The sequence below is a fragment of the Triticum dicoccoides genome, chromosome 5B, assembly GCF_002162155.2.
Source record: "Triticum dicoccoides isolate Atlit2015 ecotype Zavitan chromosome 5B, WEW_v2.0, whole genome shotgun sequence".
Classification (NCBI taxonomy): Eukaryota; Viridiplantae; Streptophyta; class Magnoliopsida; order Poales; family Poaceae; genus Triticum; species Triticum dicoccoides.
The window spans coordinates 73,151,458-73,178,130 of record NC_041389.1 but is presented as its reverse complement, the minus strand read 5'-3'; the positions used below and the strand labels follow the sequence as shown (position 1 = coordinate 73,178,130).

The 26,673-nt window shown below is 49.4% G+C and overlaps 2 protein-coding genes and 2 pseudogenes across 2 annotated transcripts; 2 read left to right on the top strand and 2 right to left on the bottom strand.

Moving 5' to 3' along the window:
- Window positions 1-8,654: 8,654 nt before the first annotated feature.
- LOC119309112 lies at window positions 8,655-10,427 on the bottom strand (annotated as a pseudogene).
- Window positions 10,428-10,552: 125 nt separating this feature from the next.
- Window positions 10,553-14,545, top strand: LOC119309111. The gene is made up of 9 exons (XM_037585186.1): window positions 10,553-10,991; window positions 11,252-11,368; window positions 11,749-12,115; window positions 12,255-12,420; window positions 12,496-12,636; window positions 12,715-12,763; window positions 12,952-13,656; window positions 13,742-13,945; window positions 14,037-14,545. The coding sequence occupies exons 1-9, from the start codon at window positions 10,910-10,912 to the stop codon at window positions 14,543-14,545; spliced, it is 2,340 nt and encodes a 779-aa protein (XP_037441083.1). The 5' UTR covers window positions 10,553-10,909.
- Window positions 14,546-20,326: 5,781 nt separating this feature from the next.
- Window positions 20,327-21,441, bottom strand: LOC119309110 (annotated as a pseudogene).
- Window positions 21,442-23,646: 2,205 nt separating this feature from the next.
- LOC119305199 (cysteine-rich receptor-like protein kinase 25) lies at window positions 23,647-26,158 on the top strand. Its single transcript, XM_037581786.1, has one exon. The coding sequence runs from the start codon at window positions 23,648-23,650 to the stop codon at window positions 25,910-25,912; it is 2,265 nt and encodes a 754-aa protein (XP_037437683.1). The 5' UTR covers window position 23,647; the 3' UTR covers window positions 25,913-26,158.
- Window positions 26,159-26,673: the final 515 nt, after the last annotated feature.

The following is a 26,673-nucleotide window of genomic DNA, read 5'->3' as shown; positions in this document are numbered from 1 at the left end:
ATGCACTGGCGCCGCACGAGCCAGCCACAGGCCACCCGCGCCCTGGAGAAGAAGCCCCGCCGCTGCCGCTGCCCCGCCGCTGCCGCTGCCACACGGGCTTTGCCCGGCGGAGCATCCCGGCGGCGGCGAGGGGGGAAGACGACGGCGGAAGCGGCTGTCGGTGGTGGTTCGGGTCGCCGCCCGTGTCGCTCGTGCGGAGCGACGCGGGGCCGTTATTTTGGTGCTCAATTGGTTTATTTGGACTTTGTTTACTACCACCTAACCAGAAAACTGAGACACGAATTATTTGTTATGGGAACACGTAATTTGTAGTGTCACACAATAGGAAGGAAGTGCATTGCAAGTTACTGAAGAGGGCAGGCTTATTGTTGCTTTCATCATGAATCCCAGGTTTAATTTGTCGAGAACTTATGCGGTCATGGCATCTTTCGGATAAACTGAACATGGTTACTACTTACTAGTATAGTAAATGCACTTTTTTTAAAAGGAGGAAATCCCCCGGCCTCTGCATCAGAGTATAGTAAATGCACATGACTGAAGCTGATCTAGTAAAAGATGAACATGAATGTGAAGATGCAAAACACTTATCACTGGGCTGAGAGATATTTCTAACATATTTTTCTTGTTTTCTGTACATGTTCAGCGTATGCAAAAAATGGAACAGCATTCTTGAGTTGTTGCAATATGCATAATTGATAAATGTAAAGCTTTAGAAGTTTTACAATCTTTCTCAGCATTTATGAACATCACGCTTGCCATTTTTTTTTACTTAGAAGAGATCCCTAAATGCTTCTGCATTCTTTGGTACCTTTTCTTGATTTAGTATGAATTTCCACCGTTTTTTGGCATTTCCATTTTGATATTTATGAATTAATCACCTCTTCTACACTATCTCCACCCCATAGTCAAAGTGACACGCTTCTCTTTTTGTGAGCAACAAGAGTTACTGCCCTAGGTTAAGTCTCCACCAAATATCTTACCCAAGGTATCTGAATTTTGCATAGGCTACTGCAAGTAAACGTAGGCAAGTATCAACATCATTTAAACCATGTTAAATGAACCCCGAATGAAGATCCACAATGGTTTTCTTAACGTGTTCGCAATTTTTTTTTAATGGCATGCAAGTTTGCAGGAGAATAAGAGATGTACGTAGTTACATGAATGAAATTTATCACTGGATGTCTGACACGGTATCTATAATGTGTTATTAAATCAAATTGTTGTGATTTTTATTTTTTTAAATGGATATTCCTGAACCTGGGTGTAGCTGCAATGCCCCCTGGACAGCTTTTACTCAAAGCAGAGCCCGGCGCTTGCGTCCGAGTGGCAGCAACTAGCAAACACAAGAGCAGAGGCATGGAGCCTGCGGCAGTCGAATCAATTGATCGAGGAGTAGTCGGTAGTATGATGTGGACGAAAAAGATTGGAAGTTGAAGAGTGACTGGTGCTTTTTTCTACTGAATGTTAAAATTTTCCGCTTTCATTCAACATAAAATTAATTTCTGCATGGCTTTATGCAGCAGTGTTCACTTCTCTGGAGGGGGTCAACAAGATAGTAGAGTGGATGGGTTTTTTTTTTTGACCCAACACCGTAGAACAAAATGTTCTACGGTAAATCAATTAAAGCAAAATATAGTACAAAAAATGTTACAAATTCCAAAGGAATAAAGGCTATAAGCTAGCCAATGCCTGCTCTAGGAATGGAACCTATGATTACATATTATGATCTATCCACTGTGAAAAATGAACTGCAAACTTTTGCTTGATCTTATGTCGAAGTAGCTTTAGATCATTCTTGAGGTGGTATCTCCAAGACTGAATTGAATGTGGAAGTGCTCTGAACACTAAATTATTTCTCTGAATCCAAATGTTCCAACAACCCAAAATAAGGATTTCAACAGCAAATTGTTTTGGAAGGAGCTGTGTGGCCAAGATGGTGTCCTCATAAACAGAAGTTCCTCTACGTCTGTTTGGAATCAGAGAGTTCCAGCAGTCTTGCGCAAAACTGCAATCCCACAATAAATGCATAGGAGTTTCTTCTGCTTGCTGATTACAGTTAGGGCAAAAGGTATCATCAAGGTGCATGCCCTTTCGGAGAAGAAGAGCCCTAGTGTTGATTCGACAGTGAGGTACCAACCAAAAAAAGATTTTATGCTTTAGCCTGCTGGAGCTATCCCAAATGAGACTGAAAATAGGATGTTCCTCATGATTTTCCAGAAGTAGATTATAAATAAGAATTGAAGAGGGCCTGCCAGAAGCACCAATGATGTTCCACCTATCTTTAACTTGTGGGTCTAAGATTGGAGCCAAAGAGGGGAGCTGGTTGAATTCTTCAAATGCTTCTACAGAGAGAGGTAAATGGAACTGATCAATCCAATTTTCCTCCTAAAAGAAACTTAGTACCGATTGATCCTCATGAAGGGCAAAGGAGTGAAGGTGAGGGAGCAAAGATTGGAGTTGCTGTTCCAACCTCTGACCAGCAGAGAATAGATTGTCCTGATCCAATGGAGCATTTGATGATTTGTTTGAATCTCTCCAGGAGAGCAATATGAGACTTCCACCAGAAAGAGCCTTCAACTTTTCTTCTTGGCAGTTCAGAGTGGTAATATTTCTCCCAGATCAAATTAATCCAAGGTATATCCTCCTTATTGAGAAATTTAAGCAGATTTTTCATTAGTAGTGCCTTGTTGTGAATAGAGATATCAAGAATTCCAAGTCCTCCTTGCTTTTTTGGCCTACAAACCTTGGAACAAGCAATAAGTGCAGTTCCTCTATCCTCCATACCAAATTTCCTCCAAAGGAAATTTCTCAAGTACTTGTTGATTTGCTGTAACACACCAACTGGGAGAGCTAGAGAGCTCATGAAAAAATTGGCAGAGATGCAAAAACTGATTTTATAAGCAAAAGCCTGCCATCATAAGATAACCTAGTGGAGCAGCCAGAAAGCCTTCTTTCAATTCTTTGCATCATTGGGTTAAAATCTTCAATTTTTGGTTTTGTTGTGCCAAGAGGGAGACCTAAATAGGTGAAAGGAAAATGACCTTGCTGGCAGCCCAAAACATTAAGCAAAGAGTTGAGCTGTGTGATTGGTACATTTAAAGGCACCAAGAAGGATTTCTCATAATTCACTCTCAGTCCTGTGAAAGCAGAGTAATGAAGGAGGAGATTTTTGACTTGCTCAATTTGTCTCATATCAGCTGGCAGGACTAAGATGGTATCCTCAGCAAACTGAATCACTGGGAAGTCAGGGCAAGCTTGACTAACAATAGGAGGAAGAATCAGCTGATTTTGCATAGCTTCATTGAGGGTGGATTGGAGTAGGTCAGCAGCCAACACAAATAGCAAAGGAGAGACAGGGTCACCTTGTCTGACCCCTTGATTGCAATGAAAGAATTTTCCTGGCACCCCATTGAGCAACACTGAAGAAGTACCAAAGGAAAGGAGCATGGAGATCCAATTCATCCATCTATCTCCAAAACCTCTTGCTTTAAGAATTGCAAGAATTGCTTGATCGTTCAGAAGATCAAAAGCCTTTTCAAAGTCTAGCTTGAGGAGAACAATAGGCAATTTAGACTGCTGACACTGATGTAAGTACTCATAAGCCAATCCTAGACAGTCATTAATGGTTCTGCTCTTAATAAATCCATACTGATTGACATGAACCAAATTGAGAATAACTGTCTGAAGTCTATTGGCCAGCAACTTGGTAATGATCTTGATGGAGCAATTGAGAAGGGAAATTGGTCTGAAATCATTTGCTCTGGCAGGATTGTCCTTTTTGGGAATTAGAGTGATGAAGGAAGCATTGATACTTTGCAGAGAAATATTGCCATGGTAGAAATCATTAATCAGCCTGTAGAAATCTTCAACAATGATGCTCCAACAAGCTTTAATGAAATCACCATTGAATCCATCAGGACCAGGTGCTTTATCAGAAGGAAGATCCTTGACCACAGAGTCAATTTCCTGTTTTGAGAAAGGAGCATATAAATCCTCTAAACCATCAACTCTGTGAATAAGTCTTATTAGATTAAGATGGCCAGACATATCACTTGAATTACCCAATCTTTCTTTGAAAGCTGACCAAAGAACTGCAGCCTTAGCATGGTGCTCTGTTACTTCAACCCCCTGATCATTCATAAGAGTTTGAATGAAGTTATGTCTGTATTTAATGGTAGCCTTAGCCTGAAAGAATTTTGAATTCTCATCTCCAAACTTCACCCATCTAATTGTTGCTCTCTGTCTCCAGTAAATGCTTTGAAAGGACAACAACCTCAAGAGATGCTCTTTCAAGATTTCTCTGCCATTTTGCTCCATATCTGAGAGCAGTCTAAACTCCTCAAAATAATCCCACATCAAGATTACACTATTTGTGGCCTGAATGCTGAGCGCAAGGTTGGAAATGCCCTTACTCCAAATTTTTAGACTTTTCCTAAGCCTTTTAAACTTTGCAGTAATGAGTGTGGCAGTATTAGTGGCTTGAATGGGTTGGTGCCAGCTGGACTTTACTACTTCTTGGAAATCTGGAAGTTGAAGCCAAAAATTCTCAAACCTGAATACTTTAGCTTTAGGGATAGTAGTACCAATTTGGATCACAAATGGGCAATGGTCAGAAATAGGCTTGGCCAGGGGAAAGGACAAGGTATTTGGGTATTGAGAGGACCAGTTTTCAGATGTGAATACCCAATCAATTTTTTCTAACAGAGGTGCTTGCTGCATGTTACTCCAAGTAAAACTTCTTCCCTTCAAAGGAATTTCTACCAAAGCTAATTGACTGATTGCAGCATTGAAATCCATCATATTGTTTATATTTCCAGCACCATCATTTCTATTGGAAGGATATCTAATATAATTAAAATCCCCAGAAATTAGCCAATTTGTTTCAACAGGCATCTGAATGTTTTTGAACCAGTCCAGCAATAAATGTCTCCCTTCCTCATCACAGGGACCATAAATATTAGTCAGAATCCAAGATTCTCCTGTGTGGACTAAAATAAACCTCATTGAAAGAGAGAAATCATTTTTAAACAAACATTCTCCTTGAAACATAGCATCATTCCAAGCCACAAGCAGACCCCCAGAAGCCCCTATAGAGGGTGAGAACTCAAATTTATTGATTCTTTTTGGGGCAAATTTTCTTAAATAAGAGAAGTCAAAAACCTCTCTCTTGGTTTCTTGCAGACAAATAACTGAGCATTGTGATTCTTCAATTTTATTAGAAACTGTAAGCCACTTATCACTGGAGTTTATACCTCTCACATTCCAGTTTAAAATATTCCATGATCTATTCATTACAGAAACAACCAGGCATACAGCAGGAACAACCACTGAGCAGGAATTCTTAAAATAGGCCATAGACTCAAACTAAAACAGGCCCACAGATTGAAGGTTCTCAGAAAAGTCTAGGGAACAGAGATTGAATTCATTACAATAAAGATGAACTGTAATTTCAGGAGCAAGGACCATAAACAAAAGGACCTAATTTGATCCAAAAGAAGGGCAGCTGCAAAAACTCCCCACAGTGCCTCCCAAGACTTCAGTCCTTCCATGCTGATGGCTTCCCCCCTCTTTTAACTTTCTTCTGCAAGAGGATTTCTTCAGAGCAAGCCTTAGGGTCCACCTTGTAGTAAGAAGAGTTCAGATTCTTAATTATTTTTGAATTGTAGACAGGAGGCTTAGCAGTACAAGCCAAACAGCTACTATCATGACATGTTTTCTTCCTATATCCCTTGTTTAAATGTTGCAATCTCTCACTTCTTCTTACCTCAGATTCCACAATAGGCATCCTGTCCTTCCTTTTACCCTTAACAACAGCAGGACTGGAGAAGCTGACCACCTCAGCAGGTAAAGGTTGCATCTCCTCCAAGCTAGGAGCCTGCAACTGAGAGCAAGAAGGAGCCACAGTTACAGGGCAAGAAGGAGGAATAAAGAAGGCTAGATGTTGAGATTTCTGAAACTCTTCACAAATAATTGCCCACATAGGAGACAACAAGAACATCTTGGCCCACTCAAATTTATCAGGGGTCAAAAGAGCATAACAAATGAAATCCACCCAGTCATAAGGTACCTGAACTTTAGTGAGGCCTTCAGCACTAACAGAGAAATGCTTCTCCCAGGCAGATAAACAAGCCACAGACTGACTGCCAGAATCTGCAACAGAATCATCAATAGATAAATATTTCCCTTTGATAGAAAACCCTGGTGGTGCTGAGGAATGAGAGGTAGAAGAGCAGGTAACAGCCCTACATTCAGAGTCAGGCTTGGAAGAACCATCAGAAGAACAGTCTAGGATTTCAATTTCCTCATCAACAAAAGAGCTCTTGTCATCTTCCCTAAGCTGAGCTCCCAAAATTTCTGCATGAGAAGCTAACTGAATAACTGGGTCCTCTCCTTCAGCAAGATTTAAGTTAAATAGGGAGCCATCCTCCTCATCACGGAACAAGTTGTCCTCCATCTGATTGATCTCCAAAGGAGCATTCACCTGAGCTTCAATGATTGCAGGTGAAGGAGGCAGTTCTTGATTTAAATCAAGTGCAACATTTAAAGCTGGCTCCATTGCTGGCAAAATAGGATAGAACTCTAGAGGAGCAGCAATGACAGGCAGAGCAGGCTCAGGCTGAAACTGTGGAAAGTTCAGCTGTTCCACTAGCATGGGCCCAAGGGCCAAGTTAAGGTCAGGGAGATCCACATTATTTAAAAAACCATTTCCCTCCAAGACAGGTTGAGCATTGGCCTCTTGCATATCAATCTCCACCCCATTTGATCCCACAGAAATAGTGAGATCACTATGAATGTCCATATCAGGGAGATCCACTTGCAATTGTTCTTCCAAAGGCTGAAACAGATCAGCTAGCTCCACAAATTCTCCCTCTTCAATTTCCTGATCAATGAGGTCATCATCTTCAGCAGGCATTGCCCAGTGCCCCCATCCAGGGAGATCCTCATCCTCATCTTCAGGCTCCTCATCAGCTGCCTGAATCTGCATTGCCTGCTGATGGAAATTTTGGGGGTCTCCTCCCATGATATCTTGAGCTTGGTGCTGTTGGATGGGCCCAACAAAGTGATTCAGTTGGTTGGGGTGAAAAAAATTGTTGACTGGTTGTGGATGAGGATTTCCATCCACTGGAACAGGGTCTTCCTCTGGAGGTCCAGCACCCAGCAGATCTTGTTGGAGAATAATCACAGGCACAGACCAGGACTCTGCATTTGGATCATCAGATTCTCCAACCACAATACTAGCAGGAACATCTCTTAAGTTTTCAACCCTAATCTTAACCATGAGAGCAGCTCTGATACTTCTGCTCTGTCCCAGAGCAGTAATTTGCCAAAACTCCTTAATGCATCCGCCAGCTCATGCATCTCTCGTTTATCAAAAGGAAATCCAACTAACAGAGCCCAAATATCCCTGTCCAGATGCAAGCTTCTCCAGTTGATGCCTTGGTTATGCCTCTGAAAGATGATATGCACATCTCCATGGACATGCAGTCAACTTAACTAGTGGTTTCTGAAGAAATCCAAGTTGAGGACATGAGGGACTGGAGAGAGATGGGAGGATGAAAATAGGTGAAGATGTTGACATGTGAGACTGATTTCCTGAGACTCATCATAAGTAGTTCTGTGCAATTTCCTCACTGAGGCTGTTGATAAAAAGATGGAGATGAACAAAGTAACAGCCTTGACACCATCATTTGGTCAAGAGAGTTGCAAAGGGGAATGGGGTATAGTAGCAGAGGCGATACACTAGCAGGTTGATCTAATTATTTATGAATTATGACTAATTGCCATTTGCTAATAGCAATGGTCTACTGTGTGTGCAGGACTGGAAAGGAGAGGATATTTTGCCGATTAGAATCTGGGAAGTTAACAGGATCCGTGAAGTCAATGGATTCGGTCATCTGTCTCCTTGACAACTCAAGCAGAAGAATTTTCAGGCGCAGAAACAAATCTGTGTGTAGCACATTGGACTACTAGCTATGCCAGAATCCACGACGATGACGACCCAGCACTCTGGCGTATCTCACACTTCATGCAGGTACGAATTTTCTCACACTTCATGCAGATACGAATTTTCTCCAGCACTAGATTTCTAAATCAGCGTTGCATAGACAACAGATGTGCATGTCCCGTTATTCATTCCCTATATCCGTTGACCAAAAATTCCTGACTTGGATAATGACCAGATAAGTTGAAGTACTCCTACTGCATCACGCTGGTTTATCTCTAGTCATCCACTACCTTTCACTGCAACGTCCCCATAATTTGAAATCTCACTGATAAGTCGAAGTCGAGTTTCAGGCGGTTCTGGCCTGGGTGGTCAGAGACTCATAGTCCAGTTCTGTTTCTTCTTTTAATTATGCTCAAAGCCATTGCTAAATGTTAGTACCAGAAAATTCCTGAAATAACCCTAAAGGCACAGATCAGCGATGCAATAGCACAATCTAATCAAGTCTGTGTCGAGCTCGTGGCGGACTCGAACCTAAAATTCAAAAGTTCACTTATAACTCAAATTCGAGTTTCAGGCGATTTTATGGCCTGAGTGGCCACAGTCCTTGTAGTCCAGTTTCATTTTCTTGTTTTAAACAACGCTACTAGTACAAAATAATAATTCTTGAAACAGTTCGAAGGCCCAGATAAGCGATGCAGTAGTAATCTAATCAAGTTTGTGCAGAGCTCATGGCGGCCTCGATGCTGCCAGTGCCGCTGCTGGCATCTGAAGTACCAAAAGAATCTTCAGCTGACGGCTGTGGCATGTAGGTTGCGACCGGCATTTTTGCCGGGAGGCTTGGCAACGGCATCTCGAACCGCAGCACACTGACAGCCTGCCTGACGGATGGCCTCAAGTTGCGGTCAGGGTGCCCGCACCAGAGCCCGACCACCATGACGCGCTCCATCTCCTGCCCGTCAAACTCCCCATCCAACCGCTCATCGGCCACCTCGAGGATGGTTCCTTTGCCATACGACTCCCAGACCTACTGCAGCAAGTGGACAACAGAGTCGTCATCGTCTTCTTCTTGGACTACCGCCGGCCGTCGGCCACATGCAATCTCGAGCAGGACGACGCCGAAGCTATAGATGTCGGACTCCACGCTGGCAGTGGCAGTGAAGACGCTCTTTGGGTCCATGTAGCCGAGGGTCCCGGCCGCTCCTGTCGTGCACGAGCCCCTGCCGTTGCCGACGATCCTGGCAAGGCCAAAGTCGCCGAGCTTGGCATTGAAGGACGCGTCCAGCATCACGTTGCTTGGCTTGATGTCCCTGTGCAGGATGCGCTGCTCCGTCTCCTCGTGCAGGTACAGCAGCGCAGAGCCAAGCCCGAGCACGATCTCATACCTGACCAGCCACGATAGCAGGTGGTCTGGCTTGTAGAGGTGAGCGTCGAGGCTGCCTTTGGGCATCAGCTCATAGACAAGTAGGAGATCGTCGTCGTCGCCACCGTGGAACCATCCGACGAGCTGCACGAGGTTCCGGTGCCAGATTTGGCTGATGATCCTCACCTCGGAGACGAACTCCTTCCAGCCCTGCCGGGAGCTCTTGGACACTTTCTTCACGGCGATGTCGAGGTTCGTGTCATGGTGGAACCCACGGTACACAGATCCAAAGCCTCCTTCTCCTAGCTTATTACTGTCAGAGAAACAATCGGTGGCGGCCGCGAGCTCACCATATGAGAATCGCACGGGCCCGGTGCCTTGCTCGAGCTCGTCTTGGTCTGTGCTTCTGCCGTGGAAGTAGACCACCTCTTTCAGTGGTTGTTCCAGCTCTGATCTCACTGCCGCCTTAGACCTCCTTCGCCTCTGGTGTGACAAGAACCAAACCGACAGACTGATCAGGCAGAGCATGAGCGCCACGGCACCAGCAACGGCAGCCGCTTTTACCCTTTTGCGGCGTCCGTTCTTGTTGATCGTGTACGTGTTGTACGCGAGATGGCAGCTGAACCCTATGACTGATCCTCCGACGCTGTTGTTGGACAGCAATTGAGGCAGCTGATCGGTGTAGTAGGAGAGGCAGCGCATGCACTCACTTGGCGGCAGGTCCCTGGTGCACTGCGCCACCCCAGACATAGCTACTAGAGGGTCTTTCTCGTTGTAACTCTGGGTGCCTCGAGCGACCCGCATTGCGTCTTTGCCGGCCCTCGCCGTGAGCTGACGCATCAGCTCGTCCCTCGTCCCGCTGGCACTGCTCATGTTGTAGGGGGCTAGCGGTGCGGTCCATGAGTATACAGGCTGTTGCCTCGCTTTGAGGGAGAGGTCGGCGACGGAGAAGAAAGATTTGTCGGAGTACCGGATGAAGCAGGAGCTCCCCGTGTAGACGTTAGCCGTCCGGCTCTGCGGGCATTTCTTCATTATCTCCTCAGGTGAGGTACGGCAATATTGGCACACCTCCGCGGAATCGTCGACCTCGGCGTAGCACATGAAGAGGGCGAAGATCTTGTCGGCACCAGGGTTTTGGATTTCGGACCGAAAAACCGAAAAGTGGCCGAAATCCGCCCATTTCGGTTGGGCCCGGTAAATGTTCAATCCGGTCAAAAAAATTCGGCCTCGTTTGAACTTCCAGCCCGGCCCATGGTCCAGTACAGCCCATAGATAGAACCTTGTGCTATAAAAGCTCAAACCAAACCCTACCGTAGCCCTAATTTCATTTTCTCCACTCTCCACTCCTCTGTGCGGCGGCTGCAGACAACGAAGCCGAGTGAGGCGGGGGCGCGGCGCCGTCTCTGCCCATCTCCCTCCTCCCCGTCGCCTCGAGAGATCACCACTCCCTGTCCCTCCCCATAGTCCGTTCTCCCCTTCTTCCATCCGCGACCATGGATGAGGAAGGCTTTCTCGACAGCAGCCGTCCGGCCGGCGACCCAGTTGGCGGTGGCAGCCATAGAAGATCGAGGTCAGGGGGCGACTAGGTCGACAATGAGGGAGCCATGGGGCGTGGCCACGTCCGGCCGAATATGGGGCTGGACTTGGGCAGCGGCTTTGGAGCTGCCGATGCACAAGCTGGGCAAGGTGAGCCTTTCAGCCTTACTGTGCGTGCATGTTTATTTAGCATTTGCGTTAGCATATAGTTTGTAGATAGATTACGTAATACATGTGGTTGCTAGCTTTTGTAGCAGTTTTACTTTCCGGCCGGCCGTCCTAATTTGAATCAGTAGATCTTCTTGCGTAGTTTATGCTAGCTTATGCTACGTAGATGTTTAATTCTAGCTTATGTAAGCTATAGCTTGTAAAAGTTCTTCTTGATGAAAACTAACACCGGTATTTTATAGGCTCCTCTCGTAAGAGGGTAGGCATCGATGCTAGAAGGAGTGATACTGTCAACTTAGACGATGAAGATGATGGTCTGATCAGGAATGGTTCAGCAACAAGAGAGGCACCTTTTAAAGGTTGATACCGTGTTACTCTTGCTTTTTGTATTTCTCTTTGTTCCCTATGTTTTACCCCTGTAATTTGTGAAGCACCTAAATGATTTTAATTCTACCTGTTCTGTAATTTCTTACTAGCACTACTTGTACTTATTCTAGTTTTGTTTAGTTTTTTAATGCTGATTTTACCTACGCATATTTTGTGGAAATCTAATTCCATTTGCTTGCTTAGTTCTGTTTTTGCCAATGCATTTTTTACTTGTGCTTAATTCTGTTCTGTCTATTTTTGTTTAGTTGTTTAATTCTGTTTTTGCCTATGCAATGTATGCATTGTTTTTGCCTATTACAAGAGTGGTTTATTCGTTTCATTGTTAACATGGTGCTTGCATTTTGAAATGCAGGACTTAAGACCAACGACATACATCATGTGTGGAACCATGGCCCCAAGCACGGAGGAGGATTTCATTGTCGGTATTGCAACATGAAGAATTCTGGAGGAGGTGCAACCCGCTTCAAAGAGCATCTTGGCAAGATAGTAGGTGAAGTGAAGGAGTGCCCAAATGTTCCAAGAAATGTGCATGATATAATGAGGAAGGCCGTGCTTGAGATGAGGAAAAAGAAGAGGGAGAAGGAAAGTCGTAAGCTTAGATTTGAACGTGAGTTGATGGATGAGATGTACCAGAGAAATGGTGTGATAAAAATTGATGATGATAAAGATGAAGAAATTCATATGGCACTACGGGAGTCACTAAGAGACAGGAATGTTCTGTTTTTACTTTATTTTGTCTTATTCTGGTTTTACTTTATATCATGATGCATTTAGAGTTCTTTGTATTATGCCTTACTCTTGCTTTACTTGATATCATCATACATATTGAGTTGAACTTTTTTTACTTATGTTTTACAGGAATGTATCTCGTGCAGTTGAGAGGAGGCGTGGTAGTGGCAGTGGTGTTTGCGTTTCCCTTGGGAAACAGAGTATCACAGCCTACTTTGACAAGCAATTGTCGAGCAACAAAGTATCAATGCAACCCAAGATCAGCACTGCTATGGATAGCAGCTCAAGGGATGCTGTTGGCCAAGCTTGGGCGAAGTTTTTTCATGCAAATGACATTGCTGGTTGAAAAGCTGACTGTCCATATTTTCAGGCTGCCATGAAGATCACTCAAAATCTTGGTGCTGCTCCTATTCCAACTGGAAAAGAGATTGATGGGAAGTATTTAGACAAAAATTATGAAGAGTCTCGAGAGTGGCTGAAGCTATTCAAGCAAGATTGGAAGAACTATGGTGTAACTGTTATGTGTGACTCCTGGACTGGGCCTACTGGCATGAGTCTTATCAATTTCATGGTCTATTGCAATACACAGATGTTCTTCCATAAATCCATTGATGCTTCTGGCCAGTCTCAAAATTCAGGTTAGATTTTTTGAGAAAGGGTTATTTCTGGTTAATTATGACTATTGCAATTCTTTCTACTATGATGCTCTATATTTCTGTTCTGTTATTAATTCTAGCATATTTGTTCTGTTTTTATTTGATATCATGATGCATTTCAAGTTGAGGAAGCCAAACGTTTATAATAGAGTACTTTGTCTACGTTGCAGAATTTCTCTATAGAGAGATTAAACAGGTTGTTGTTGAAGAGATAGGCCACGAAAATGTAGTTCAGATTGTTACTGATAATGGCTCAAATTACAAGAAAGCTTGTAAAACTCTTGTTGAACAACCAGAATTCAGTCATATTGTTTGGCAGCCATGTGCAGCCCACACGGTTAATCTAATGCTTAAAGACATAGGTAAGTTTCCTGAGGTTGATGTGATAGTCAAAAGTGCCAAGCAAATCTGTAGGTTTTTTTATAATCACAACAACCTACATGATAGCATGAGGAAGAACGTTGGTGGTGAGCTGATTAAACCGAATGCCACCCGGTTTGGAACTGTGTTTATGTTCCTTGAGAGTTATTTGGAGAAGAAAGATAAATTTAGGAAATGGATGGTGTCCGACGATTGGAAGAACAGTATTTGGAAGAATGATGCAGACCATGTGTTTGCTGAAGAGTTGCTATCCAGTAACATGTGGTGGACAGCCTTAGAATGGGTTCTTGATTTGCTTGAGCCACTCTATGTAGCCCTCAGATATGCTGATACACAAAAGAAATGTACTCTATCTGGTTTCAAGAAGACTATGATGACAGCCATACAAAAGATGAGTTCTCATCTTGGTGGTGGGTCACAGATGTTAGATAGAGTCATGAGCAAGGTGTCCCCGAGGATGGAAGATATGCAAAATGAGACACTAATGGTTGCAGGTAGATACTAAGTTAATGAAACTGAAATTTTGTTGCTTTTTTCTTATGGTTATTAACTTCTCTTGATTCTCCTTTTCTTATACAGCTGCTGTCCTTGATCCGTTCACACATTATCGGGTGAATTTGAGCAACCTTCCAGAATATGCTTCTGCACTAACGGATGTCATCGAGAAGATAGCAGACCCTGAGAGCGCTCTTTTGGCTATCAATGAAATCAGCACTTATAGGGAATGTCGTGGGAGGTTTAGGCATAGTTTGGCACGCTCTTCCGCAGAAAGAATGGCACCAAGTAAACCACGATACTTATCTCCATTGATTAGCTCTATTGCCTCATGTTGCAACTTCATTTCAGCATCTCTAACTTTGTTTTAACCATGCAGCTGAGTGGTGGTTCCAGTTTGGAGGGGAAGTTCCTAATTTGCAGAAGTGGGCATTGAGAATTGTTTCACAGTGTGTCTCTTCAAGTGGCTGTGAGAGGAATTGGACTGCTTTTGCCTTGGTCCACACGAAGCAAAGAAATCGCCTTCTATACTGCAAGCTTCACAAAAGTGTTTCTGTATGCTACAACCTGATTTGGGCGGGGGCGGCGCGCCCGGTGCCAATGGTTCTGGGCGGGGGCGGCGGCGGATCCCATCTGAGGCGGCGGGGGTCTCATGCGATCCAACGGCGGCGGCTAGGACGGAGATTTCGGGCTGTGCGGCGGGGGCCCGAGCACCATCGCAGGCGGAGCGGCGGCCCTGCATGGACGGCGGCGGTGGCAGCGCCCCATCCGGCGAGGTGGGCTGTCCTGCTCGTGATGGTGACGACGGCTACCGCGGATCCAACGCCCTGTTTGGATCCGTCGCAGGGAGGCTTTTCGCCGACCGGCGGCGCGTGGAGGGACCGGTGAGGAGATGCCGGATCTCCGCCGGAGTACCGACGGCAACATACGTCTTCGTGGCGAGGTTCTGCTCGGTTCCAGCCAGCCACGAGATCGGGAAGACGGGCTTCCGGTGAAAATCGCGCCAGACTGCGGTCTTGGCGGACGATGGCGGCGTCTCAGACGTCGTTTCCTTCTGGAGGCATCGTCGTTGCAGGTCTCGTCAACCTGATCGGGAAGTTCCCGGGGAAACCCTAGATCTGGGTCTACCGGATCGGACGATGACGGTGCTATCGGTACCGTTCTCCCTCCTGGGGGCATCGTTTTGGAGCGAGTGCTGGTTGGAGGGGACAAGAGGAGGAGCTGTGTTTCATCTGCTCCATGACGGCGGATCTCGACGGCGTGGCGCAGTGGAGACTCGGCGCTTGATGAGCGGAGATGGACTCGCGCAGGAGGGTGACGCTGCCTGGCGTCATGGTGGCGTCGGCGGCAGTTGGACCGGCCAAGGTTGATGCAGCAGTACAGCTCTGTATGGGGATCGTCCTCCTTTTCTAAAAAAAACTCCCACCGAGGTCCAAGGGTGAACGAGTCTCCGTTTATTTTTCTCTTGGTTGCTTCATAGTTGATTGCCTGTACAGTGGATTATTCATAGAATGAGCCATATGGACACAAAATATCATTCAAGGCACGGCCAAATTTCCACAAGTCATGCCAAATAATAATTACACATCTCTGATAAAATACATAGCATTTCTCAATAAGGAAAAAAGATCATCATAAATCAGCGGAGATTTCCTTTTCATCAGTATGTAGCAAAAACTGAATCATTTGTTCAAGTGCCTCATTGCAGGAAAAAGCCCATGCACAGGCGAAGAAACTGTTCCGTAAAAAACCTTGAAAGTCTAAGTGAGTTCAAGCAATACCATTTTTTAACAGGCAGGAGTTCTGCTTTTAGATTGATATATAGTACTCCCTCTGTTCACTTATATAAGACGTTTTGACAGTTCAAATTAAACTGCCAAAACGTCTTATATAAGTGTATAAGGCCGTTTTGACAGTTCAAATTAAACTGCCAAAATGTCTTATATAAGTGAACAGAGGTAATAGGAGAGAACATAGGCATGTCAAACCAAAAAAACATAGGCCCTCGGCCAAACCAAAAAGAAAGAACTATGAGGCATGTCAGACTAAGGTATAAGTTTAAGTGTTTACTCTGCTTTGGAGCTGAGTTTTAAAGAAATCACGAATGTATACTAGTACTATGCAAAACTACTTAGCTAATGACATTTTAATATCTGCATGCCACTGTTGATCATGTACGAATCTTTTCTCATGATCTGTGGGCACCTGCCCATTGGCTCATTTGATCCACTTCAGCACTTGAGAGCCAGTCTATGTGAATTCTGGTAGTGACAGTATGTCGTCATGCCAAGTCGCTTTCGAGTTGAATGACACACACGTCGGGGGCGAGGACCCCAGCGTCAATCTTGGAAATCAAAAATATCGCTCACGTTGAGTTGACTGAGAAAATTCTTGATGACCAAGTCCAACTTTGTATTTTTTTTGAAAGACCCGGGTTCACCGGCTTGATTGATTTAGAAGAAAGCAATGGGAAATACATGGTTGATCAAGTGATCATGGTTTGAAAAGAGCTACGAACGGCCAAAGACTAGGCCAGCTACATGACCAGTGTAACTTATCTCGCTACGTCTTCCCCGAACGGGGCCTCAATGCATCTAGCTCCTGCTGCCCGCCAGAGCTCCATCGTGTTTTTGATGGCTCGCTGAACATCCTCCGTCTGAGGCGTTTTTCCTCTAAACACACACGCATTCCTCTCTTTCCAGATCTCCCAAGTGATCAGCAGCAGCATCGACCTTCGGCCCTTTCTGCAACTTTGAGGCGTTAGCGCAATCAGCCTTTCCCAATGCCTGAGGGAACTGTGACCTTCGTCTCGCGCTTCTTTGAGCACAGAGCAGCCATGTTTACCCGATGCTGCCCGCCAAACAGATTTGGCAAAGGGGCAGTCCCAGAAGAGGTGAACTGAGCTTTCTAGGTTTCTGTTGCAGCAAACGCAGAAATACCCGTTGGGCCACCCTCGCCGTTGCAGACGATCGTTGCACCAGCTTGTCTTGGTGGAGCAGCCAGGCGAAAAATTTCACCGTACCTGGCGCCCAAGCCTTCCAAATCGTAGCTCTGACTCCTGCAGGGGGGATGTCACTTATCTGAAGGTTGCAAGCAGCCTTTGCAGAGTAGCTTCCTTCTCCTCTGGTGTCCACCCAGCTGATCCGGTCCTCGTCGGAGGAGAGGACAGTGCCCGCGCCCTGAATCTTCCTCCACAGCTGCAGAAACTCTAGAGCGATCTCTGCTGTGTTGCCATGCCGGAGGTCACGCACCCAAGTGTCGTTTGTCAGCGCTTCCTGAACCGTCCTGTTTTTCTTCTGGAATGTTGAAACAAAGATGGGAATTCGTGTTGCAGCGCCACCGGCCCGATCCATCTGCAAGTCCAGAAATGCGCTGTTTTTCCATTGCCCAAGTGCACTACGATGGCAGATGCAAACAGCTTCAGGTCCTCCTTGACACATGGGGCCGGGAAGTTCATCCAGGGCCGGCGCGGCTGTTGCCAGGAGAGCCATAGCCAGTGCAGCCGGAGAGCTGTGCTGAAACGATGGAGGTCCAACAAACCAAGCCCCCCTTTTTCCACCGGAAGACAGACTTTGCCCCAGGCCACCTTGCATTTGGCGCCAGTAACATTCTCATCATGTGCCCAAAGAAACTGCCTCCTTGCTTTGTCCACCTCTTTCAAAATTTTCTTCGGCACTTTTAGCACTATCATTGCAAACACCGGCAGTGCCGTCAACACAGCACGCACCAGCACCGTTCTTCCTGCCATGTTCATCATCTTGCCTTTCCACCTAGCCAACCTCGAGCGAATCCGGTCAATGATAAATTGGAAGTGCACCAGCCTTAGCTTCCTAGTGGAGATTGGCAGTCCCAGGTACGTGGTAGGGAACGAGGACTGCATCCCTCCAAAACTTTACAGAATCTCATTTAACTGAACATCAGAGCAGTTAATTGGGATGACTTCAGATTTTGCCTGGTTTAACTTCAGTCCCGTGGCCTTCCCGAAATTACTGAGCAAAAGCAGCAGCGCGTCCACTTCTTCCCTCACCGGGTTAGCGAAAATGACGGCGTCATCGGCGTATAAGTTGATTCGCATGCTGATCCCACGACCTGGCAGCTGGGCGATCATTTCCTCCTCTTCAGCAGCTTGAAGAAGGCGGTGGAGAGGGTCGATCGCGAGGATGAAAAGCAGCGGGGATAGCGGATCACCCTGCCTAAAGCCGCAGCCATGAGATATTGATTGGCCCTTCGTTCCGTTGAGCAGGCAGGAGGAGGTGGCCGAAGAGAGTAGCAGAGCTATCCAGTTTCTCCATCTGGGGGGGGAAGCCCATTTTTTGCTTGAGCTCGAGCAAGTACTCCCAAGACACCGAATCAAAAGCCTTTGATATGTCCAGTTTGAAGAAAAGTGCCTTTTTCTTCGTCCTATGCAACATCCGAACGCAGCCTTGCACGTACTGATAACTCTCGTGGATGCATTTGCCCTTCTGAAACGCAGAGATGATTTTGTCCAGGGCCCCCGCCAGCCGTGCAGCGAGCACTTTGGAGATTAGCTTAGCAACTGAGTGGATCAAGCTGATTGGGAGATAATGGTTGATGTCCGAAGCTCCATCCTTCTTCGGCAGTAGCGTAATCAGGGCCGTGTTGATCTCTTGAAAATTCTGCCCAGCCACCTGATGGAACTTGCGAAACACTGCCATGATGTCGTCCTGAATGATGTGCCAGCAGGATCTGAAGAATTGCCCTGTGAACCCGTCAGGGCCAGGAGCCTTTTCCGCTGGGGAGGAGATGATGGCTGCCCAAACCTCAGCCAAGGAGAACGGCGATTCTAGACCTTGCGGATCCACAGTGGGAATTGCCAGTCGTTCCCAGTTGATGGTGGTTTTCCTATCTTCTTGCTTTCCCAGAAACCTTGTAAAGTGGTCATGGAGAATCCTCTCCTTTCCATCATGATCAAACACCTCCGAGCCATCTACCCTGAGGGAGTGAATGTAGTTTTTCCTCCTTCTAGCTCTCAGTCTTGCGTGAAAAAACTTCGTGTTTGCATCTCCTGCCTTTAGCCAGGTGATCCGAGAGGCTTGCTTTCTTCTAGCCCTCTCAATGGCTGCTAATCCGAGCACTTTCATCTTGAGCTGCCTTCTCAGGTGCAATTCTGCAGGCGAGAGATCTCTGTTTTCTTGCGCCACATCTAGCAGCCGAATGACCTCATTTGCAAATGTGCAGCTGCATCTTTCCTTTGCCAAAAGTGGCCTTGCTCCAGATCCTCAGGTCGGCCGCTGTTCAGTCAAGCTTCTTCTTGATTCTGATGAAAGGGCAGTCATGTTGAACCGGCCTCTGCCAGGCTCTAGTGACCGTTTGGAAGAAGTGAGGAAACTTAGGCCAGAAGTTTTCAAATCTGAACCTAGCGCTTCGTCGAGGTGCATTTGCAGCAGTTAGAACCAGCGGGCAGTGATCCGAAAAAGAAGTTGATGCGGCAACCAGCATGTGATCGGGGTGCGATTCCTCCCAGCGCGCGTTGCTAAAATCTTGTCAATGCTACACAAGGTAGGCCTTTCTCTCTCGTTGCTCCATGTAAAACGCCGGTTTTTGCACTTGATTTCCTTGAGTCCTGCTGAATCAGTAGCCCGGTGAAACTTCCCGATCATCCTCCTGTTTATGTTTGAGTTGCTCTTGTCTCGCGCTTGATATATCATGTTGAAATCACCGTTGATCATCCATGGCTCATCTGCAGGAGAGGCGGCAGCGGCTATCTCCGAAAGGAAAATCTCTTTTTGTGCATCCTCAGTTGGGCCGTAGACCGTGGTCATCCAAAAAACCCTCCCTGAGCTCCTCTCGTGCACCCTAGCAGTAATGGAGAAACTACCGAGGTAATGCGAATCTACGTCGACTACATCCTTATCCCAAAAAATCGCTGCGCCCCCTCTAGTCCCGATCGCTGGCAGCACAACACACCCCTGCAATCTGCTGCCTCCTATCTCGCTAGCTACTGCTGTCGTCCAAGTATCAATCTTAGTTTCCTGTAAATAGAGCACTACTACCCCATGGGAGGAGGCTACACCGCTGACGATCGTGCGTTTAGCCGGGCAGTTCAAACCTCTAACATTCCAAGTCATGAAGGTTAGGTTGCCGTCATCCATCATAGAAACTGACATTTCTCCGCCAACTGAACCATGCACTATGAAGAAACAGAGACACCGTACAACTACACCAGGGGCGACGACGGCCACCAGTAGCCCCAAAAGCCCGTCGTCGTCGAGCCGTCCACAACACCGAAGAACTAAACATAGAAACTAACCCTAACTCAAACTGGTTTAAGACCAGCCGCAGGCGGAGACTAGCTACTACTAAGACTACCAACATGATTAGCCTTGCATGATCTCTTCTGCTTCGGCGATTCCAGCCATGCCCGCAGCGATCTTGAGAGCACCCTGGTCAAGCCTCATGAGCTTGGCGATCGCAGCAATGTCGCCATCAGAGAGAGGCTCCTGGAAGCGCTTCATGATCTGCGTTGCAGCTTTTTCAGTCATCTTGTCCTTCGGGCCAAGCTCACCCAGCTCTTGAACGAGGCGCAGCACCGCCCTTTGCGCCACGGGGGTGGAGTTGCTCGCAGCCGCCTGCCGAGCGCTGCGGCGAGATGGGGCGGAGGTGGCCCTAGACTTTGGCGGGGCGGAGTGGCGAGGACGAGGAGGCTGGCTAGCGAGGATCGGGGGTGGCACCACGGCGAACAGCTCCTCGACCGGCGCCTACCCGCTGTCGATGCGCATGGCGCCCACCTGGTGGGTGACCGCGTCCATCTGGAAGCCCACTGTCGCCGCAGCAAGGGAGGCAATGCAGGGCAGAAGGCATGGCAGCATCTCCGGGCTTTCGAGCTTGGAGGGCTTGACGACGCGGGGGGAAGGGGAGCGGCCACCATCTTCAAAGGCCAGCGGGGTGACCAGGGCTTCCTGCATGGCGCTCTCCAACTCCAACTGCATGCAGTCTGTGCGCGGTGGAGGAGACAGGGCGCGCCCGTTGTCGGAGAAGGAGAAGAATTGGGCTACCGGGTCCGCCTCCGCCATAGGAGGAGGAGGAGGTGCAGAACGGAGCGGGAGCGGCGGTGTTGCGCGCAGAACCGGAGCGTCTGCGGCCTTGGCGACCACTTTGCGGCCCCGCCAGTCCGTCCCGTGGCGACGCCCGGCCGGAGACCTACTGCGGCGCCGATGCGCCTTCCTGACGACGTCCTCGTCGCAGCTCCTGGCGTGGCAGCCGTGGCCCAGCAGGCGATCCCGCCAAGAGCGGTTGGCCCCGGCGCCATCACCACCGCCATCCTCGTCACGGTCGCGGGCACCCCTTCCGAGCACAGGGCCGCAGGCCGCAGCCCCGACGTGCGGCGCCCGGCTGCGGGCCTTGCCCTGCCCATCTTCAACGTGCGCCACCCAGGTGCCAGGCTCGTAGCGCGGGAGGGGGCGGTCGTCGTCTTCGTCCGAGGAGGGGAGCCCGCTCTGGCCGGAGTGCGAAGAGCGCGACGAGAGTGGGGTCCAGTCCTCCAGCAGGTCGACGTGGATCAGGAGATCGTAGTGCCGGACGCCAGGCGGCGGGGGGATGCGCCGATCAGCGGGGGCGAGGCCGACGATCTCGTCCGCCCGGCCCGCGCCCCGCTTGAGCACCCAGAGCGCGCGCTTGGTGGGGATGTGAGCAACATCCCACACCCAGAGCCAGAACGTGAACGTCTTGGTGTGCCCTCTCTCCAGGGTGCGCGAGTCGAGCCGATCGACGCGGCCGATGTCGCCAAGGGCCTCCTCCGCGCCCAGCAACGACCAGAACTGCATGGGCAGGTCTTCAACAACTACGCGGACGTGGTGGTGAAACTTGAGGAGCGCGGCGTGGTCGTATTCATTCCACGCCCTGATGAAGTACTTGCACCCCTCCACCTTGATGACGCCCCGGCGCACGGCGTTGTCCCGGTGCGCGGGGAGGTCGAAATGGACAAGGCTTCAGGCTGGTGGGCGGTGACGCGAAGCAGGTGCGGAGGGGTGGATAGCTACTCGAAGATGACCCTGCCCACCACGGCCGGGGTGGTGGAGTGTGAGCGGTCCGCGGCGGTGAGGGTGACCGCGTGCTGGCGCAGCACATGCTCCTCGATCTCCAATGCCGAGGAGGCCACGATGATCTTGTTGCTCTCCCGCGGCCTCCTGGCCGGGTCGCAGAGGGCGAGGCTTGCCATGGGAGCGGGGGGAGGCGTGGGCGGGAAGACGACGCGGCCGTGGACCGGAGCTGCTGCCGTAGTCGGGAAAACTAGGCGATCACGGGCAGCCCCTCCTGGACCGCCGTTTCTTGGGTTTTGAGGGCACTCCTTGCCAAAGTGACCCGCTCTCTTGCAAATGATGCAGCGGAGGGGATCCCGACAATCTATGCGGCGGTGGCGCTTACTGAGGCAACGGAAGCATTTACCTTTGAACTTACTTAAAAAGGCCTCCTTCCTCGCATCCGCATTGAAGGGTCTGCGGCGGTCCGAGCGCTGGATCGGAGCGCGCCCGCCTCGATCCGCCGAGCGGGGGGCGGCCCTCCCCTTCTTCCGGGATTTGACCTCCGTCCATCCCCCCTCCACCGGGCTTGCCTGGCTCGAAGAGGAAAGAATGGCCGGCGAAGGGGGGCGAACGATCACGGATTTAAGGCGCGCCTGGCCCCCGCGAGGAGAGGCCCCCAGATCCGGCGGTCCGAGCCGCGCCCCGGCCCTGGAAGACTCGCCGCGCTGCAGGATTCGCGGCGTCGAGGCCGGATCTGACGCGCCAGCCGTCGAGGCCGCAGACCGAGGGAAGGAGAGCTGGGAATGGCCACTGGATCGAAGCGCTGCTCCAGAGGTTGGAGAGGGGCTCCAACGGGCCTGCGCAGGGAAGCAGGAGGCGCAGCTGGTAGCCATAATGGCCGGGATTGGGTGGCTGCCGCGGCCGGAGCGGCCAGCGGCGCGGGCAGGGGAGAGGGGCGCAGCGCAGCCAAAAGACTTTCCTCTCCTGCGGGCCCTCACAACTCCTAACAATCCACCTAGGAGGGTGTGAACGAGGTGCCAGTCCTCCAACTTTGTATTCAGTTCCCGAAAATAATGTGATTCATTCTCTTGCGTGTACTCCCTCCGTTCCAAAATATAGCGCGTCCTCAGTTTCCGTGCTTCAACTTTGACCATTAATTTAATCAACAAGACCTACTGCGGCGGGCGAAAAAATTATACCAATGAATTCGTATTCAAAAAAAGTTTTTAATTATATAATTTTTGATCCCGCCGCAGTCGGTCTCGTGGGTTAAATTTATGGTCAAAGTTGAATCTCGAAAAGCGTGGGCGCGCTATATTTTGGAACGGAGGGAGTATATAGTACGTACTACAACTCACCATTCAGCGAAGGGTGTCTCCTGTGTGAATCTGTGATTGTGTCTCTCGCGAGTAACCAAAGGCACCACCGCTGCCCGCCCATGGCTTTACCTCCATGGTTTCGCCTTGTGCTGCTAATCCTAGCCGCCGTCTCCCCCATGCCATGGCCGCCCACTTTTTGATTACACCGCTGTCGGAGAAGATGCTGCCGGGCGGCAGCCACTTCGGCCTGCCAAATTTCCTCAAGTCCAAGCCACTCCTTCTCCTTGCCTGCCTTGGTCTGAATTTTCTGAAAAGGTCACAGGGCGACTGCTCATGAAATGAAAGACCGCGCGCCTTCTACTTGTAGCTGAGAAAAATCTGCGTAAATTCGTGGCTACAAGACCCGCCTACAAGACGGACTTCGTCAATGCCGTGCCCATCTCGTTCTAGATCCGAGACATCGAATATGCACCACGAGCTGTTGGAATATTCATGGAATACTGAAATCACCTGACGTGTAAACCACCTTCCGTGTAAGCAGATATCCAGTTCCTGAAAACCACGAGCTGGTGGAATATTGGTGGAATATTGATACCAGTGGAGACTGGACCACTCACCAATATATCAAAGGGTGTCTCGTGTGATTGTGTCGCTCACCACTCACCAAGGTCACCACCGCCTGCCCGGCCATGGCTTCACCTCCATGGGTTCGCCTTGTGCTGATACTCCTAGCTGGCGTTGCCGCATGCCACGCCCGCCCACTTTTTGACGCCGACGGCGATGCCGTCATCGATGAGACACCCCAGCCCCTGCGGCCATCCGTGTTCTCATGCTCAACTGCGAGCAACTACACCGACGGAAGCAAGTACCATGTGAACCTCTACAGGCTCCTGTCGGCCATCCCCGTGGCCGCCGACTCCAGCGGCTTCTTCAACGGCACATTCGGCGCGGCGGGCGACGAGGTCTTTGGCATGTTCATGTGCTACGCTGGCGACACCGACTCTGAGTGTCAGGACTGCCTCATCCGTGCCCCTGAAGGTATCATGAAGGTGTGTCCTCACAACCGGACGGTTCGCGCGGTCTACAACGCCTGCACCATCCAATACTCGGACAAGTCCTTCTTCTCTGTTGCTGACCTCTCTGTGGTTGACAAGGTCGACCTTTCCGTCGCGCCCAAGCTGGAACAAACCCCTTACCGAACTTGGAACAATAGAAACCATGGCCATTGGTACCAAGGGGTCGTACTCGCAGGGTACATCCTGGACACTGCTGGTGTGAGCCACACAAGGTTTAAGTTGATTCATCGGCTCATGGTGAAGGCTTGCCAAAGGCCTGAGCGGATCGCTGAGGGCACAGAGGGGTTCACCGATGCGGAGTGGGTGCAGGCAGTGGTGCAGTGCATGAGGGATCTGCCAGAGAGTGAGTGCACCCGCTGCCTCTCCTACTACACCGATCAGCTGCCGCGATGGTTCCCGAACAACAGCGGTGGCACCATCAAAGGGCCGAGCTGCTACCTGCGCTACGCCATCCTCGCTGATGCTGACAAGCCGCGCCCGCGCACGGTGCGGCTGGAGACGTACCGGTTTAGCGAGGAATATGAGAAGGAGGAAAGTGAGCATCAGAGGAATATGGAGACAGCACGCAGAAAACACCGACGAAAGGTTGTGATCATCGCCAGCCTTATCACCATCTCCGTGGCGCTTGTTGTCTGCCTGATCGGCCTGTTGGTTCGGTTCGTGTTGTACTCATGGCGAACATGGGTGGCAGCGGCCAGGGTTGCCATGAGATCCATGTTGTACCGGTGGCGAACATGGGTGGCAGCGGCCAGGGTTGCCATGAGATCGTTCATGGAAAGACCTCCTAAAGTGGTGGCCTACTTCCACCGCAGAAGTGCACGCCAAGACGAACTCGAGCAAGGGACTGGGCTGAGACGATTCAGGTATGCCGAGCTCGCTGCCGCCACCGACGGCTTCTCTGGCAGGAACAAGCTGGGAGAAGGAGGCTTCGGTTCCGTGTACCGAGGGTTCCTCCACGACATGAACCTTCACATTGCCGTGAAGAAAGTGTCCAAGAGCTCTCGTCAGGGCTGGAAGGAGTTTGTCTCCGAGGTGAAGATCATTAGCCGTCTCCGGCACCGGAACCTCGTGCCGCTCGTTGGATGGTTCTATGGCGGTGACGATGATGGTCTTTTGCTGGTGTATGAACTGATGCCCAATGGTAGCCTAGACGCACACCTTTACAAGCTGAACCAACTGCTGCCATGGGCAGTCAGGTACCAGGTCGCGCTCGGTGTGGGCTCAGCGCTGATGTACCTGCACCAGGACACGGAGGAGCGCGTTCTGCATAGGGACGTCAAGCCGAGCAACATCATGCTGGACGCGTCCTTCAATGCCAGGCTTGGTGACTTCGGGCTTGCGAGGTTTATCTGCGATGGCCGGGGCTCACTGACGACGGGTGCAGCCGGGACGCTCGGCTACATGGACCCGAAGTGCGTGTTTGCGGGCAAAGCCAGTGTGGAATCTGACATCTACAGCTTCGGTGTCGTCCTGCTCGAGATGGCATGTGGTCGGGCGCCAGCGGTGGCCGTAGACGACGATGACGGAGTCGTCATCCACTTGTTGCAGTGGGTATGGGAGTCGCACGGCCGAGGGGCTATCCTCGAGGCAGCCGACGCGCGGCTGGATGGCAAGTTCGACGAGAAAGAGATGGAGTGTCTCATGGTGGTCGGGCTCTGGTGCGGACACCCTGACCCCGCCTTGAGGCCGTCCATCAGGCAGGCCATGAGTGTGCTGCGGTTGGAGGTGCCGCCGCCAAGCCTCCCGGGGAAGATGCCGGTGGCAACCTATCTGATGCAGCCGCCGGCTGACGATTCTTTTGGTTCCTCGGTGACCAGCGGCAGCAGCGGCAGCGGGGATGCCAGCACGACTCATTCTGCCCGAGATAAATTCGAGTAGATGACTACTGCATCCCCGATCTGGGTCCCCCTGATCTGGGTCTCTAGGACCGTATCAGAAATTCCAAGGGGATTTTAGTAAAATCTCTCGCCACACGCGCCGGCCCGCACCCTCTGGTCGCTGCCAGTGGGACCCATGCCATGTTGGCTTGCTTAGTCAATGCTAGATTCGTACGAAACCGAGAAAAGCACCGTATGTGCACGATAGAGGCAAGTTTTTTCACGACTTTGATGTATCTCACAACTTGTAGCACCAAAGTGCACATTCATGGCAAGTTGTGACACCATTAGTGTAATTGGCTCTTAAACTTATATAATACTAGATGAAAACATGGGAGGCCTATGCTCAAGTAAAAAATAAAAAGAACTATAAGGTGGGTCAAACAAAGGTATAAGTTGAGCAAAGTGTTTACTTTGACCTGGTAGTTGAGTCCACACCATATCACGATCCGGCCAAGGTATATTGGAGTTTTAGAAAATTCACGAATGCAGTGCATGCTGTTAAAGTTCAAAGCCACTTAACTAGAGCCATCAACATTTTAGTCTCTGCGTGCAACTATTGATCATGTATGTTCTTATTCATCATTTGTGGAAACTTCAACGTGCCTAGAACGATGCGGGCACCTACCCATTTGGCTCATATGATAATCATATGATCCACGCTAGAACTTAGACCCAGTCTCTACCCCTTGACAGTGACTGGACACCGGTTGGAGCTAAGCTACGGGAGTTTGCTTTAATTTTAAATCAAATGATTTTTTT